The sequence below is a fragment of the Pieris napi genome, chromosome 3 (genome assembly GCF_905475465.1).
Source record: "Pieris napi chromosome 3, ilPieNapi1.2, whole genome shotgun sequence".
In the NCBI taxonomy this organism is placed as follows: domain Eukaryota; kingdom Metazoa; phylum Arthropoda; class Insecta; order Lepidoptera; family Pieridae; genus Pieris; species Pieris napi.
This window is the reverse complement of record NC_062236.1, coordinates 2,099,103-2,112,801: the sequence shown is the minus strand read 5'-3', so window position 1 is coordinate 2,112,801 and position 13,699 is coordinate 2,099,103. Positions and strand designations below refer to the sequence as shown.

Below are 13,699 nucleotides of genomic sequence, written 5' to 3'. Positions count from 1 at the left end.
CTATAAGTAATAGATAATTAATAAGACTGACCTTACGATTTAGAGTTAGCTCAGTGCTGAATATATTGGATTTTGACGAATGAGTCTTACTTTGCATTTTTTCATTCATAAGTCTCGTTTCTGAATCTCACCCTCAGACTCCTATTCAACTAAAACCGAGAGCACGAGAAAGGCTATGAATTTCATAGTCAATTGCAAAGTCGCGGGCTTAGCTAGTTTCTATATCAATACCTGATAAAGATAAACAAACTGTAAGTACTATGCCTATATAATGACTTTGATGCGCAAAATAGAGGAAGTTTTTAAAGTCTTTAGTTATAGGAACGTTGTACTAAAGAGTAGACTCCACAAACGTAGTTTGTTTTATTAAAGGTAAAGTTTAATTTATAATAAAGTTTTATTTAAAGTGTTATTTTTCGACTTCTTGATATTTTTGTTTACTAAATTTTTGAATATTTTAATCTTTGTTTTAGACTTATGGCACCCTATTCTAGCAAAGATGTCATCGATGTCGATTTTAAGGATGCGGAAGAATCAAAATTGGAGAAATTGGTGGGTCCGCAGGCCGGGCCGTGGAAACATGAGATAGTATATGGAAATTTAGCTGTATTTGGATATTTTCACCTTGCGGCTTTGTATGGACTCTACCTCGCTTTCACTGCTGGTCCAGCATGGTCTACGATTATTTTTCGTACGTATTATGGTCCGAGAGCTGGCACCAATTTTTGGGCAGGTATTTGAGGCAAGCTGAAAACTTGTCACATACCTCTCCTATTATATTCCAACACGGAATTGCAGACCTGGCTGGTGAGTAGCGGGGCTAAATCAACCCCTACATTTTTGAAAATATTAATTTTTTTTTCCCAAAAATATATTTGAGGCAATACGCAATTTATATATGTTGCAGTGTAATACTTAATAAATACGAAAAAAAATAAGCCAGACAATTTAATCGGGGCTTTAACATTACCAGACGCGTGCAAATATTTTTTCAAAAAATTATAAAAAATGTTTTTGAGGCAGCTTGAAATTTTAATGGAGTGTTATTTATAACTATAAAATAAAATTCCCAAAAAGACAGATCATTTCGGTAGGGCTTTCTACCTGCCAGGCGATCAAACAAATAATGGATGGGTACGGGCCTGTACTACTATAGACAAGCTGTAGTGTGAGAGAGAGCGCATATCGACAGCTGTCTTCGTTCTTGCTTGCCGCGTTACTATTGGCTCTAGCGAGGCCACGTGACTTACAATAACCCATGAGGTTTCTAGTTAGAATTTCGGAGTAAAAAAATATAAAATTTTCTGAATTTGTACTAAATACATTTTGCATAAAAGTGATTGTATTGATTTATGGACGTTAAAGGGAGATATTTTTGTGATTTCTTTTTTATCTTAAAAAATTAGCCATTTTGCCAATTTTAATGCGAATTTAAACGTAATGAATTGTTAAATATTTGATATTTCCGTAAAAATATTTATTTTTTGAAGAGAATTAAAAAAAAAAAAATCTGTACAGAATTCATACTGTTGCCCCTACATTCAAAACTAAAAATTGTTTCTCTGACATTATTGCAAGTCAAAATTTATACGGAAATTTAAAACCTTTTTCATCTTAAAATTAATAAGGGTTACGTATTAAAAAAACCAATGATTAAAATATAAAATCGCAAAACTAGATTTATAAAAATATATAATATTTCTTCAGTGTTTCAATTATTTAAGTATAAAAAAATTAGAAATAAATTAAATTCGTTTCACGTCAGATATAAATTATCATTTTTCGTCTGTGGATCAGAATCTTCATCAGAACTACTTGAATCTTCGGATTCATCTGTATCAGATTCGGCAACCTCTTCATCATCTGCGAAAAGAAATAGATATTTATTTTTTTAATTAATCACAGAAATTTGAATGCAGCAGTTATTAAAAATAAACCATTTATTCTCACCTGTAGTATGATTTTCATCATCGTTATTTTTATTTTCCTCGTGAACAACAGCGTCGAATACTAATTGCGGCATACACTCTCCGTCAAACCAGTGAAAATCTAGCGTATCCTCATTAAGTGTCCATCCGTTTCTATTAGGTGTCAAAGAACTGGGGAATCGTAAATATGCATTTCTCCAAATGCTTGTTATATATTGCGTTCTTAAAAGATGTTGTTTTAATTATATATAGCACATTCGGAAATAAATTGTTCACGTAATTTTGTGCCATTCTCTTCAATATTAAGTAAATAATCTTGCACTGCTTGTGTAGCTGCTTTTCCGCTGGAAATATTAAAGAGTTGTAGCTTGTCGAAGCTTGCATCGAAAGGGTTTATGAACTTTGAAAAAGCATCTACAAATGATTCAAGGTGTTTTGAGTCTCTTCTAATATTATAACTCTGTAGATCCGCTGTTACATCTGTATGTTTTCGTAAACCAGTAAACTCGTAGGTATGAGATATTATTGTAGATCTAATCTCATGGCTTTTGCACCATCGCTGACGAGCAGAAATAGAATTTGTGAAATGAATTACACCAGTCAATCGTCTCCCAGCATCTGCATTGATAGTCTGTTCTAACGTCAAATCATTTTCATCAAAGCTATAAAATTCTTATAACAACTTGTGTGATAACCATCTGAAAGGTTAGGAATCACTGGCAAAACAATATGATTATATTTTAACCTATGATGTTTACGGATATTTAACACCTCCTGACTTTTTTTGAGAGTTTTCTCCACAAAAGCAATCACTTTAGCATCATTTTTTTTTACAAATAACTCAAACTAACTTTTCACTAGACATTTTCTAATTATTTGAGTTTTAAATAGTGTAATAATACCATTAGTAGAATAATACGACTGAAAGTAACGACTCCGAAATTCTAACTAGAAACCTCATGGGTTATTGTATGTCACGTGGCCTCACTAGAGCCAATAGTAACGCGGCAAGCCAGAACGAAGACAGCTGTCGATATGCGCTCTCTCTCACACTACAGCTTGTCTATAGTAGTACAGGCCCGTACCCATCCATTATTTGTTTGATCGCCTGGCGGGTAGAAAGCCCTACCGAAATGATCTGTCTTTTTGGGAATTTTATTTTATAGTTATAAATAACACTCCATTAAAATTTCAAGCTGCCTCAAAAACATTTTTTATAATTTTTTGAAAAAATATTTGCACGCGTCTGGTAATGTTAAAGCCCCGATTAAATTGTCTGGCTTATTTTTTTTCGTATTTATTAAGTATTAAACTGCAACATATATAAATTGCGTATTGCCTCAAATATATTTTTGGGGAAAAAAAAATAATATTTTTAAAAATGTAGGGGTTGATTTAGCCCCGCTGCTCACCAGCCAGGTCTGCAATTCCGTGTTGGAATATAATAGGAGAGGTATGTGACAAGTTTTCAGCTTGCCTCAAATACCTGCCCAAAAATTGGTGCCACCTCTCCTACTATTATTATATTTCATACTTGCTACATAAGGAGCTCTCAGAAATTCTGAAATAATTAGGTTTATAGTTTGTAAAATACGTTTTAAGATCGGCTAGCACATAGAGATTTTAAATCAAAAACCCATCTATAAAACTTGCGACTAATATTAAGCTATTATTCGGCCATTTTGCCTATTTTAAAATGTCCGCTCTTACCGTATATTCAAAAGGCCGAACAACAATTTTTTAAATAAGAAGGTTTTTACCTCATTTGGGGGTCAACTAGTTAAAAATCAATAAGGGGGCGTCCATAAATTACGTTAGGTGTTTAAGGGGGGGAGGGGGTCTCGGCAAATATCACGCATTTTTTTTTTCTGATTGAAAAAAAGCACGAAGCAATTTTTTTTACTATAACAATCCAGCGCGTTTACTTAAGAAACCTACATTTTGAAAAATCTCACGTGAGATTGGGAAATGGGAGAGGGGGTTGAATAAAACCTCACGACATCTCACCAGGGGGGAGGGAGTTACAGAAAATTAAAAAAAACACCTCACGTAATTTATGGACGCCCCCTAACAGTAACTCTAAGCCTATATGATATCGAATGAAATCCTTTTTTTCTATTTTAAAAGGGATATAAACAACTAAAAATAGTAGTTTAAGACGGCGAACTACATGGCTTGTTAATTTTAATGCAACGAAGCGTAAATACATATTGTATTATACTCTTTTTAGTAACAATATCAACTAGAACTAGAAGGAACTATATAAAGCATTCATGAAGCAATAGGTCCTTGTTTATTTTTTTTTTTCAGATTTTGTCACATTGAACTTCGCAATTATTGGTGTAAATGCTGGAAGTCATCGTCTCTGGTCACACAAAGCATATAAGGCCAAACTTCCCTTGCAAATTATACTGATCATTGCAAGTTCTTTAACATTCCAGTATAGCGCTTTAAATTGGATCAGAGATCACCGATTACATCACAGGTAATTACTTTTAGTTGACACAAATAAACGACAGACACGAAGCAAGATCTCTCAGTATTTATGTAGCCAAATAATGTGTTTGTTAAACTTGTTTTTTTTTTTAAAGTGGTCTTTTGTCAGGTATACCGATACAGATGCAGATCCACACAATGCGACTAGAGGTATTTTCTTTTCACACATAGGGTGGTTGCTCGTCAAGAAGCATCCGGAAGTAAAAAGACGTGGAAAGTTTACAGACATGAGAGATGTCAACGCAAATCCAGTTTTGAGGTTTCAAAAGAAGTAAGACTGTTCTGTTCTACTTTTTAAATATTACGCACATTATATTAAGTAGCAGCTAGTAAAGATACCAAATTCTCTTTTCACCGACAATAACTTCGTTTTTTTTTTCTAAAAGTGATCCGTTATATTTGGTTCCGTTGAACTGATATCTTTGCCTGACACAAAAAAATTGTAAATAATTATAACAAAACATAATATGACCTTTACACATTTAAAGAAAAAACTTTTTTTTTTCCGGATTAAAGTTATGTATTTATTATAAGTTTTTTCTTTATAACAAAACAATTAAAAAATATTACTTTCAGATGGGCAGTACCCTTTATTGGTAGTATATGTTTTATAATACCAACTTTGATACCTATGTACTTCTGGAACGAGGGACTAAACGTGGCGTGGCATCTTAGTTTTCTAAGATACGTTTCATCTCTCCACCAAACATTTCTGGTTAATAGTTTTGCACATTTCGTAGGAACTAGGCCATACGACAAGCATATTCTACCCACAAATAATGGATCAGTTAATGTTCTGGTCCTGGGGGAAGGATTCCATAACTTTCATCATGCATTCCCCTGGGATTATAGGGTTTCAGAATTGGGGACTTTGATTTTTAATCCGACTACCTGGATAATCGATTTATTTGCTAAGATTGGATGGGCATACGATCTAAAGACTGCGTCCAAATATGTAATTGAAGGCAAGGCTCAAAGAACGGGTGATGGTACCCGGGTTCAAAATAAGTCTGTAAGTTGATAGGAATAAAATGTTTGTCATATCAATTCGTATAAAAATAAAATGAAAAATATAGTTTGCAGTTTTCTTTAATCTACCCACTTTATGACTATTTAAATCCAGATTCTAGACAGCGCGACTGCGGTATGATACCATAAAGCGACCGTAATAATAAGGCAATAATAATATTGTGTTGGCTTGTCAAAATCAACATAATATTAAAAATAATTAAGCCTCAGATATTCCTCTTAAAATTTACAAAATATACACAGTAGGGTGGTCCTTATTTTTCGACTTTTGAATTATCCTCGGGGCACTTTCTCATTTGATTATATACCTCTAAATATGAAATACGTGTTTTTTTGTTTTTGTTAAGATTTAGAGGTATAAAGCTGTCAAAATTTTTACAAATAAAATATGTTTTACATTATTAACAGTCAATTAGATTCCAGTCTTGATGTCTCTAAAATGAGTGACAGACAAGCAACTATGGTCGTGACATCTACTTTGAAAAGTGCAGGCTGTGGTCCATCAGAATTTAATGTCAATAGATCTACTATGCGTCGGTAATGGATCAAAAATCGCAAAGCTGTTGAGTCGCTCAAAAGCGAGTTTAAACCTAATTCGTCATTAACAATCTATTGGGACGGTAAACTTATAGAAGATATTACTGGACACAAAACTAAAGAACGGCTACCAATTTTGATATCAGGATATAGAGTTTATCAACTACTCGCTGTTCCAAAATTGGAATGTGGAACAAGCCAAGCTTGTGCGTCAGCTGTCTACGAAGCTATTAAGTCAAGTTATTTGAGCTATAATGTAAAATGTTTGACAATGTTTTGACATTACTGCTGTAGATACAGGCTTAAGGAGTGGAGTATTCGTCCTTTTTGAGCGCAAAATGAATGAAAATATGCTTTGGTTTGCTTGTCGTCACCACATAATGGAAATTATGTTGTCAGCTGTAGTGGATCAATCACTTGCTCCTGATGTACAATTATTCAAAAGATTTAATAACAATTGGAACACTATTGACCAAAGCGACTTCAAATCCGTAACAGATGACGTTAAGGCAAATATTCTAGCAGAAGTGGCCGCAGACAATAAACTACAAGCCCACCTTTTCAGAATGCCAAATCATAAAATGACTGCTTCACGACTGATTTGAGAGCGACCGCCGATGCGAAAACCGCTGTGTGAGTTCGAAAAGTGAGTTACAGAATCGCAAGGCTGTATGAAATGGACCAAGGTGAAGAAGGAGATGGGGGCGCCCGATAAAAAGGTGGATAGAAGAAATAGAAGCGGTAATAGGAAACGAATGAAGAAAGAAAGCCATGGACAGAGTCAGTTGGAAAAAGCTGGAGGAGACCTTTACCCGTAAAAGGGTTCCGATCGACAGTACTGAAGACGGATAACAAGATAAATAAAATGCTAAAAATCTAAGCTGTATATTATTATCTTTATTTGTCATGATTGGAAATTAAACGGGCTTTATTATTATTATTAAATTATCGGAAAAGTTAATTTTAATAATATCATCAAAGAATTCACATTCTAAATCTTATTAGAATCGAGACTTAGCGCTAAGCGTCATGTTGATCTGATCATATTTTAAATCCTACCCAAATCTTAGTCGAAAATCTTTCAATAACTAATCTGTAGTATTTAAATAAAACACTATTTTGACCGGATTGAAGTTATGTATTATTATAAATTTACAACTATTTAACATAATTTTAAATTTATCCGACGTTTCGCGTGCTTTACAGCGTGCGTGGTCACGGTGACCGTGACGAAATTTATAATAATACATAACTTCAATCCGGTCAAAATAGTGTTTTATTTAAATGAGTAAAAGTTATGTCAATCAAAGACAATACTATAATCTGCAGTAGTTTCAACAGTATAAATAACGCTGGTAGCATTTCGGTATGATGGCTACCTACTTATTAGTACGGGAGGTAGCAACGTTTGAAAAAAAAGAATTTTAGGTCAGCTGATTTTGTGATATGTCTTCCTTCTTGCACTTCCGGTTTGAGTCTGGGCAATCTGGCTGGCGGTAGTGGTTGCGTTCATTAGTGCGCATCCTATCTGTCCAGGTAAAAATCCTGGATTTTAAAAGCATTTTAAGAAGCGTAATTTTTGATTTTTCCTTTTTAAATACGTCTACCTGACATACTTTTTTTATTGCCAGACATTTTTCACGTTGCTAACTATGTGCCAGACGCGATTTTAAGTTTTATTTTTATAAAAATTTCAAAGCATTTTAGAATGTCTGTAATTTTAATATTATGTTATTTAAATATAAGAAAAACTGAAAATGAATTTGCCAGACATTAATTCGGTTGTTAAGTCTTGAATTAAAATGATAAAGTTTTGCAGTATGATGAAGCATTGCATTTTAAGAAGCGTAATTTTTGATTTTTCCTTTTTAAATACGTCTACCTGACATACTTTTTTTATTGCCAGACATTTTTCACGTTGCTAACTATGTGCCAGACGCGATTTTAAGTTTTATTTTTATGAAAATTTCAAAGCATTTTAGAATGTCTGTAATTTTAATATTATGTTATTTAAATATAAGGAAAACTGAAAATGAATTTGCCAGACATTAATTCGGTTGTTAAGTCTTGAATTAAAATGATAAAGTTTTGCAGTATGATGAAGCATTGCATTTTAAGAAGCGTAATTTTTGATTTTTCCTTTTTAAATACGTCTACCTGACATACTTTTTTTATTGCCAGACATTTTTCACGTTGCTAACTATGTGCCAGACGCGATTTTAAGTTTTATTTTTATAAAAATTTCAAAGCATTTTAGAATGTCTGTAATTTTAATATTATGTTATTTAAATATAAGGAAAACTGAAAATGAATTTGCCAGACATTAATTCGGTTGTTAAGTCTTGAATTAAAATGATAAAGTTTTGCAGTATGATGAAGCATTGCATTTTAAGAAGCGTAATTTTTAATTTTTCGTTTTTAAATACATCTACCTGACATACTTTTTTTATTGCCAGACATTTTTCACGTTGCTAACTATGTGCCAGACGCGATTTTAAGTTTTATTTTTATAAAAATTTCAAAGCATTTTAGAATGTCTGTAATTTTAATATTATGTTATTTAAATATAAGGAAAACTGAAAATGAATTTGCCAGACATTAATTCGGTTGTTAAGTCTTGAATTAAAATGATAAAGTTTTGCAGTATGATGAAGCATTGCATTTTAAGAAGCGTAATTTTTGATTTTTCCTTTTTAAATACGTCTACCTGACATACTTTTTTTATTGCCAGACATTTTTCACGTTGCTAACTATGTGCCAGACGCGATTTTAAGTTTTATTTTTATAAAAATTTCAAAGCATTTTAGAATGTCTGTAATTTTAATATTATGTTATTTAAATATAAGAAAAACTGAAAATGAATTTGCCAGACATTAATTCGATTGTTAAGTCTTGAATTAAAATGATAAAGTATTGCAGTATGATGAAGCATTGCATTTTAAGAAGCGTAATTTTTGATTTTTCCTTTTTAAATACGTCTACCTGACATACTTATTTTATTGCCAGACATTTTTCACGTTGCATGAATTATTCATAACTTACATTTAGTAACTAAGACAATTTAAATAAAGTGTTGATTATTAATTTTAATCTAATTTTATATTCCTTTTTATGCTCGTACTACAAGCATTATACTGCAATACTTTTTCATTTTAATTCAAGGCTTAGCAATCGAATTAATGTCTGGCAAATTCATTTTCAGTTTTCCTTATATTTAAATAACATAATATTAAAATTACAGACATTCTAAAATGCTTTGAAATTTTTATAAAAATAAAACTTAAAATCGCGTCTGGCACATAGTTAACAATGGGAAAAATGTCTGGCAATAAAAATAGTATGCCAGGTAGACGTAATTTAAAAGGAAAAATCAAAAATTACGCTTTTTAAAATGCAATGCTTCATCATACTGCAATACTTTATCATTTTAATTCAAGACTTAACAATCGAATTAATGTCTGGCAAATTCATTTTCAGTTTTTCTTATATTTAAATAACATAATATTAAAATTACAGACATTCTAAAATGCTTTGAAATGTTTATAAAAATAAAACTTAAAATCGCGTCTGGCACATAGTTAGCAACGTGAAAAATGTCTGGCAATAAAAAAAGTATGTCAGGTAGACGTATTTAAAAAGGAAAAATCAAAAATTACGCTTCTTAAAATGCAATGCTTCATCATACTGCAAAACTTTATCATTTTAATTCAAGACTTAACAACCGAATTAATGTCTGGCAAATTCATTTTCAGTTTTCCTTATATTTAAATAACATAATATTAAAATTACAGACATTCTAAAATGCTTTGAAATTTTTATAAAAATAAAACTTAAAATCGCGTCTGGCACATAGTTAGCAACGTGAAAAATGTCTGGCAATAAAAAAAGTATGTCAGGTAGACGTATTTAAAAACGAAAAATTAAAAATTACGCTTCTTAAAATGCTTTTAAAATCCAGGATTATTACCTGGACAGATAGGATGCGCACTAATGAACGCAACCGCTACCGCCAGCCAGATTGCCCAGACTCTAACCGGAAGTGCAAGAAGGAAGACATATCACAAAATCAGCTGACCTGAAATTCTTTCTCGAAAACGTTGCTACCTCCCGTACTATATCGTAAGCTTTAGAAACTATTATTTCTATAGGTGATTAGACTAAATCTGAAACTCTCTTTTCTTCATGTTATGAAGATTACTCATTATTAGATACACTTGGGGACGTCGATTATAGCAACATAATAAAATAGAAATGTATATTATTTATTTGCGTGGTTTGCTAAAATGTAAAGGTGTGAATAACCATTTTGTCATTAAATTAAAAACATATTATATTGGGAGAAAAATGTTTAATACAGATAAGTACAGCCAATTGCAGTAGGCCTATATTATATTAGAGGTCTTAGAAATATATTATGATTTGTTTATATTAAGTGTGTGTATATTTTGTATCTGTTTCAAGGAATAAATGAGGCTTAATTACTATTGCTGTCAGTGGCGTAACTATACCATCTGGGGCCCGTGGCAAATTCTTTTGATGATCAGTAAAAATCGTCACGTTGTAAGTTTAATTTTAATAAAACTTCGAGATATTCAGCGTACATTGAGTACGCTGAATACACGTCGTATATATCCCACTAATGGACATAGGCCTCATGTCTTAGGCGAGAGGGAATAGTCTGTAGTCCCCACGCTATTCATCCATAGAACATAATATCTCATGGGCAGGGGCCCTCTTGGGTCGGGGCCCGTGGCATTTTGCCAGCCCTGCAACCCTATTGTTACGCCAATGATTGCCTTATCATTACGGTTACAATAGTAATATCATATTGTCGCTTTATGGGGATCAGAATGAAGTCTCTCGATCTAGGATCTGGATTCAAATAGTCATAAGGTGGGAAGATAAAAGATAACTCCAGTTTTAACTTTATTTTATATTTATAAGAGTTGATACAATACTATTACAAATCAGTTATCATAGATAAGTTATAATATCATAATCAACTTCATAACTTTATAGATATAACGGACGACGTAAATAATTGTTATATGCATAATTAGTTAAATAAACTATTAGGAATTAACGTTTAAATCAGACTTATTTTGAACCCGGGTACCATCACCCGTTCGTTGAGCCCTGCCTTCTATTACAGATTGTGACGCAGTCTTTAGATCGTATGCCCATCCAATCTTAGCAAATAATTCGATTAACCAAGTAGTTGGAATAAAAAACAAAGTCCCCAATTCTGCAGACCTATAGTCCCAGGGGAATGCATGATGAAAGTTATGGAATCCATCCCCCAGGACAGCAACATTAAATGATCTATTATCAGTAGGTAATATGCCCTTGTCATATGGCCTAGTCCCTACGGAATGTGCGTAACTATTAATCAGAAATACTTGGTTGAGAGATGCAACGAATCTGAGAAGACTAAGATGCCACGCCACGTTTAGCCCCTCGTTCCAGAAGTACATAGGTATCAAAGTTGGTATTATAAAACATATACTACCAGTAAAGGGTATTGTCCACCTGCAAATAATATTTGTTAAAGTACTGTATTGTTTTTGTTTTAGTTATACGATTATTCTGTGTCAGGCAATAGCAAGGATATCAAGTTTAGTCAGTAAATAATTAAGTTAAGATCAGTGAAAAGAGAATGTGGTATCCTTATTAGCTGCTAAGCTAACTTAATGTAATGTCCGTAATATTTAAAAAGTAAAACAGAACAGATGTCTTACTTATTTTGAAACCTCAAAACTGGATTTGCGTTGACATCTCTCATGTCAGTAAATTTTCCACGTCTTTTTACTTCCGGATGCTTCTTGACGAGCAACCAGCCTAGGTGTGAAAAGAAAACCCCTCTAGCCGCATTGTGTGGATCTGCATCTGTATCGGTATACCTGCCAAAAGACCACTTGACAATACTTAGGATAAAATTCAGACTTAGCGCAAAGTATTTAACGTTTTATTGTACTCAGTGTCAGTACGTAGTGAATATTTTAGAAACAAGTTACAAAAACACATAGTTTGGCAACAAACAAAGGGTGCGTGTACTTATGTACGCGCGTAAGAAGTTATACTTCTTTGGCATTATTAAAAATAGTTTTTGATTGCATGCAAATAATTAATTACAATTAAATAATCAAAGACTGGAAAAGGAGTCATTATAGTCAATAAAGTTCAGTTTACATTTGAAAAATTAAATAAATAAATATTTATTATTAAGTGTAACATAAATTCTATTATTATTCGAATGTTTTTTTTTTAAATTATGTCTAATGCCGTAGCATCTTCCGTGGGCAACTTTATTCTGTTAATTTTGTGTCACGGTGCGCGCGCATCGAAAAATTTCACTCTCATCAATTTTTCATAACGCGCCTAAAGAAGTATAACTTCAAAAATCTGAGTTAGATAATAAGTAATTATATAACTTACTTATGATGTAAACGGTGATCTCTGACCCAATTCAAAACACTAAACTGGAATGTTAAAGAACTTGCAATGATCAGTATAATTTGCAAGGGAAGTTTGGCCTTAAATGCTTTGTGGGACCAGAGACGATGATTTCCAGCACTTACACCAAAAAATGCGATAACTAATGTGAGAGAATCTGAAAAAATAATCTACTAGGTCCTATATGATGCTTGATGCTTTATGATTAAATATATTATGGTAGATGCGTTTCGCATTTAATACTGTTACTGAAAAAGAGTATTATATTATGACGTATTTTCACTTCGCTGCATTAATAGTAGGTAACAAAAAAATCTTAAACTACTATTTTCAATTGTTCATTAATTTCCATTGTTAAAAAAAGTATTTGATTCTTATAATTACTATGAGTTGATAGCATAAAGGCATATCGTTAGATACTGTTATAGATTTTAAACTAGTTGTACTCCCAAATGTGGTAAAAACCTTCTTATTTAAAAAAAATGTTGTTCGGCTACTTCAATATGCGGTAAAAGTGGTTTTATTAAAGTAGCCAAAAAATTATGTATAAATAAATACTGTATATTACACCCACCCCACTATTTGTGAATGTCTGTAAAAAGGTATAGAAATATTTGTATATTTCAGACTTTTTGAGCGCTCCTTGTATATAGTATCCTTGTATGTATAGCAACAATTAAATATAAAAATACGTACGAAAAATAATCGTAGACCATGCTGGACCAGCAGTCAAAGCGAGGTAGAGTCCATACAAAGCCGCAAGGTGAAAATATCCAAATACAGCTAAACGCCCATATATTATCTCATATTTCCACGGCCCGGCCTGCGGACCTACCAATTTCTCCAATTTTGATTCTTCCGCCTCTACAAAATCGACATCGATGACATCTTTGCTTGTATTGGGTGCCATAATTCTAGAACAAATATTTAAAAATCAAAAACTAGTTAACAAAAAGTCGTAAAATATTTTATTAACAGAAACCTAAAAAATATGCCTTAAAATTTTCTGTTAGTAATATAAAAGTATTCCATTGCAACAGTTTCGTTTAAATAAAACTTTATTATCAATAAAATTTTATCATTTAATGAAACAAAAAGTTCAGTAAGTACCTCAATGAAGTCCACTCATTAGTATAAGGCTCCTATACCTACAAGTTTATCATTTATATACAGGTATTGTTTGTTTATTTATATTAGGTGTTGGTAGAAAAAGATAAACTAGATAATCCCGCGAAATCGGTAGTCTTGCGTCTCAC

At 32.3% G+C, this 13,699-nt stretch overlaps 2 protein-coding genes across 2 annotated transcripts; one reads left to right on the top strand and one right to left on the bottom strand.

Annotated features, from left to right (window-relative positions):
- The first annotated feature begins 307 nt into the window (after positions 1 to 307).
- LOC125048491 (acyl-CoA Delta(11) desaturase-like) lies at positions 308 to 5,502 on the top strand. Its single transcript, XM_047647186.1, has 5 exons — positions 308 to 372; positions 474 to 691; positions 4,239 to 4,413; positions 4,534 to 4,695; positions 5,001 to 5,502. Exons 2-5 carry the CDS (start codon positions 478 to 480, stop codon positions 5,443 to 5,445), a joined length of 996 nt encoding a protein of 331 aa, XP_047503142.1. The 5' UTR covers positions 308 to 372; positions 474 to 477; the 3' UTR covers positions 5,446 to 5,502.
- A 5,537-nt stretch (positions 5,503 to 11,039) lies between these two features.
- On the bottom strand, positions 11,040 to 13,353 carry LOC125063417 (acyl-CoA Delta(11) desaturase-like). Its single transcript, XM_047669846.1, has 4 exons — positions 13,275 to 13,353; positions 12,426 to 12,600; positions 11,729 to 11,890; positions 11,040 to 11,519 (listed from the first exon to the last, which is right to left on the bottom strand). The coding sequence occupies exons 1-4, from the start codon at positions 13,351 to 13,353 to the stop codon at positions 11,063 to 11,065; spliced, it is 873 nt and encodes a 290-aa protein (XP_047525802.1). The 3' UTR covers positions 11,040 to 11,062.
- Positions 13,354 to 13,699: the final 346 nt, after the last annotated feature.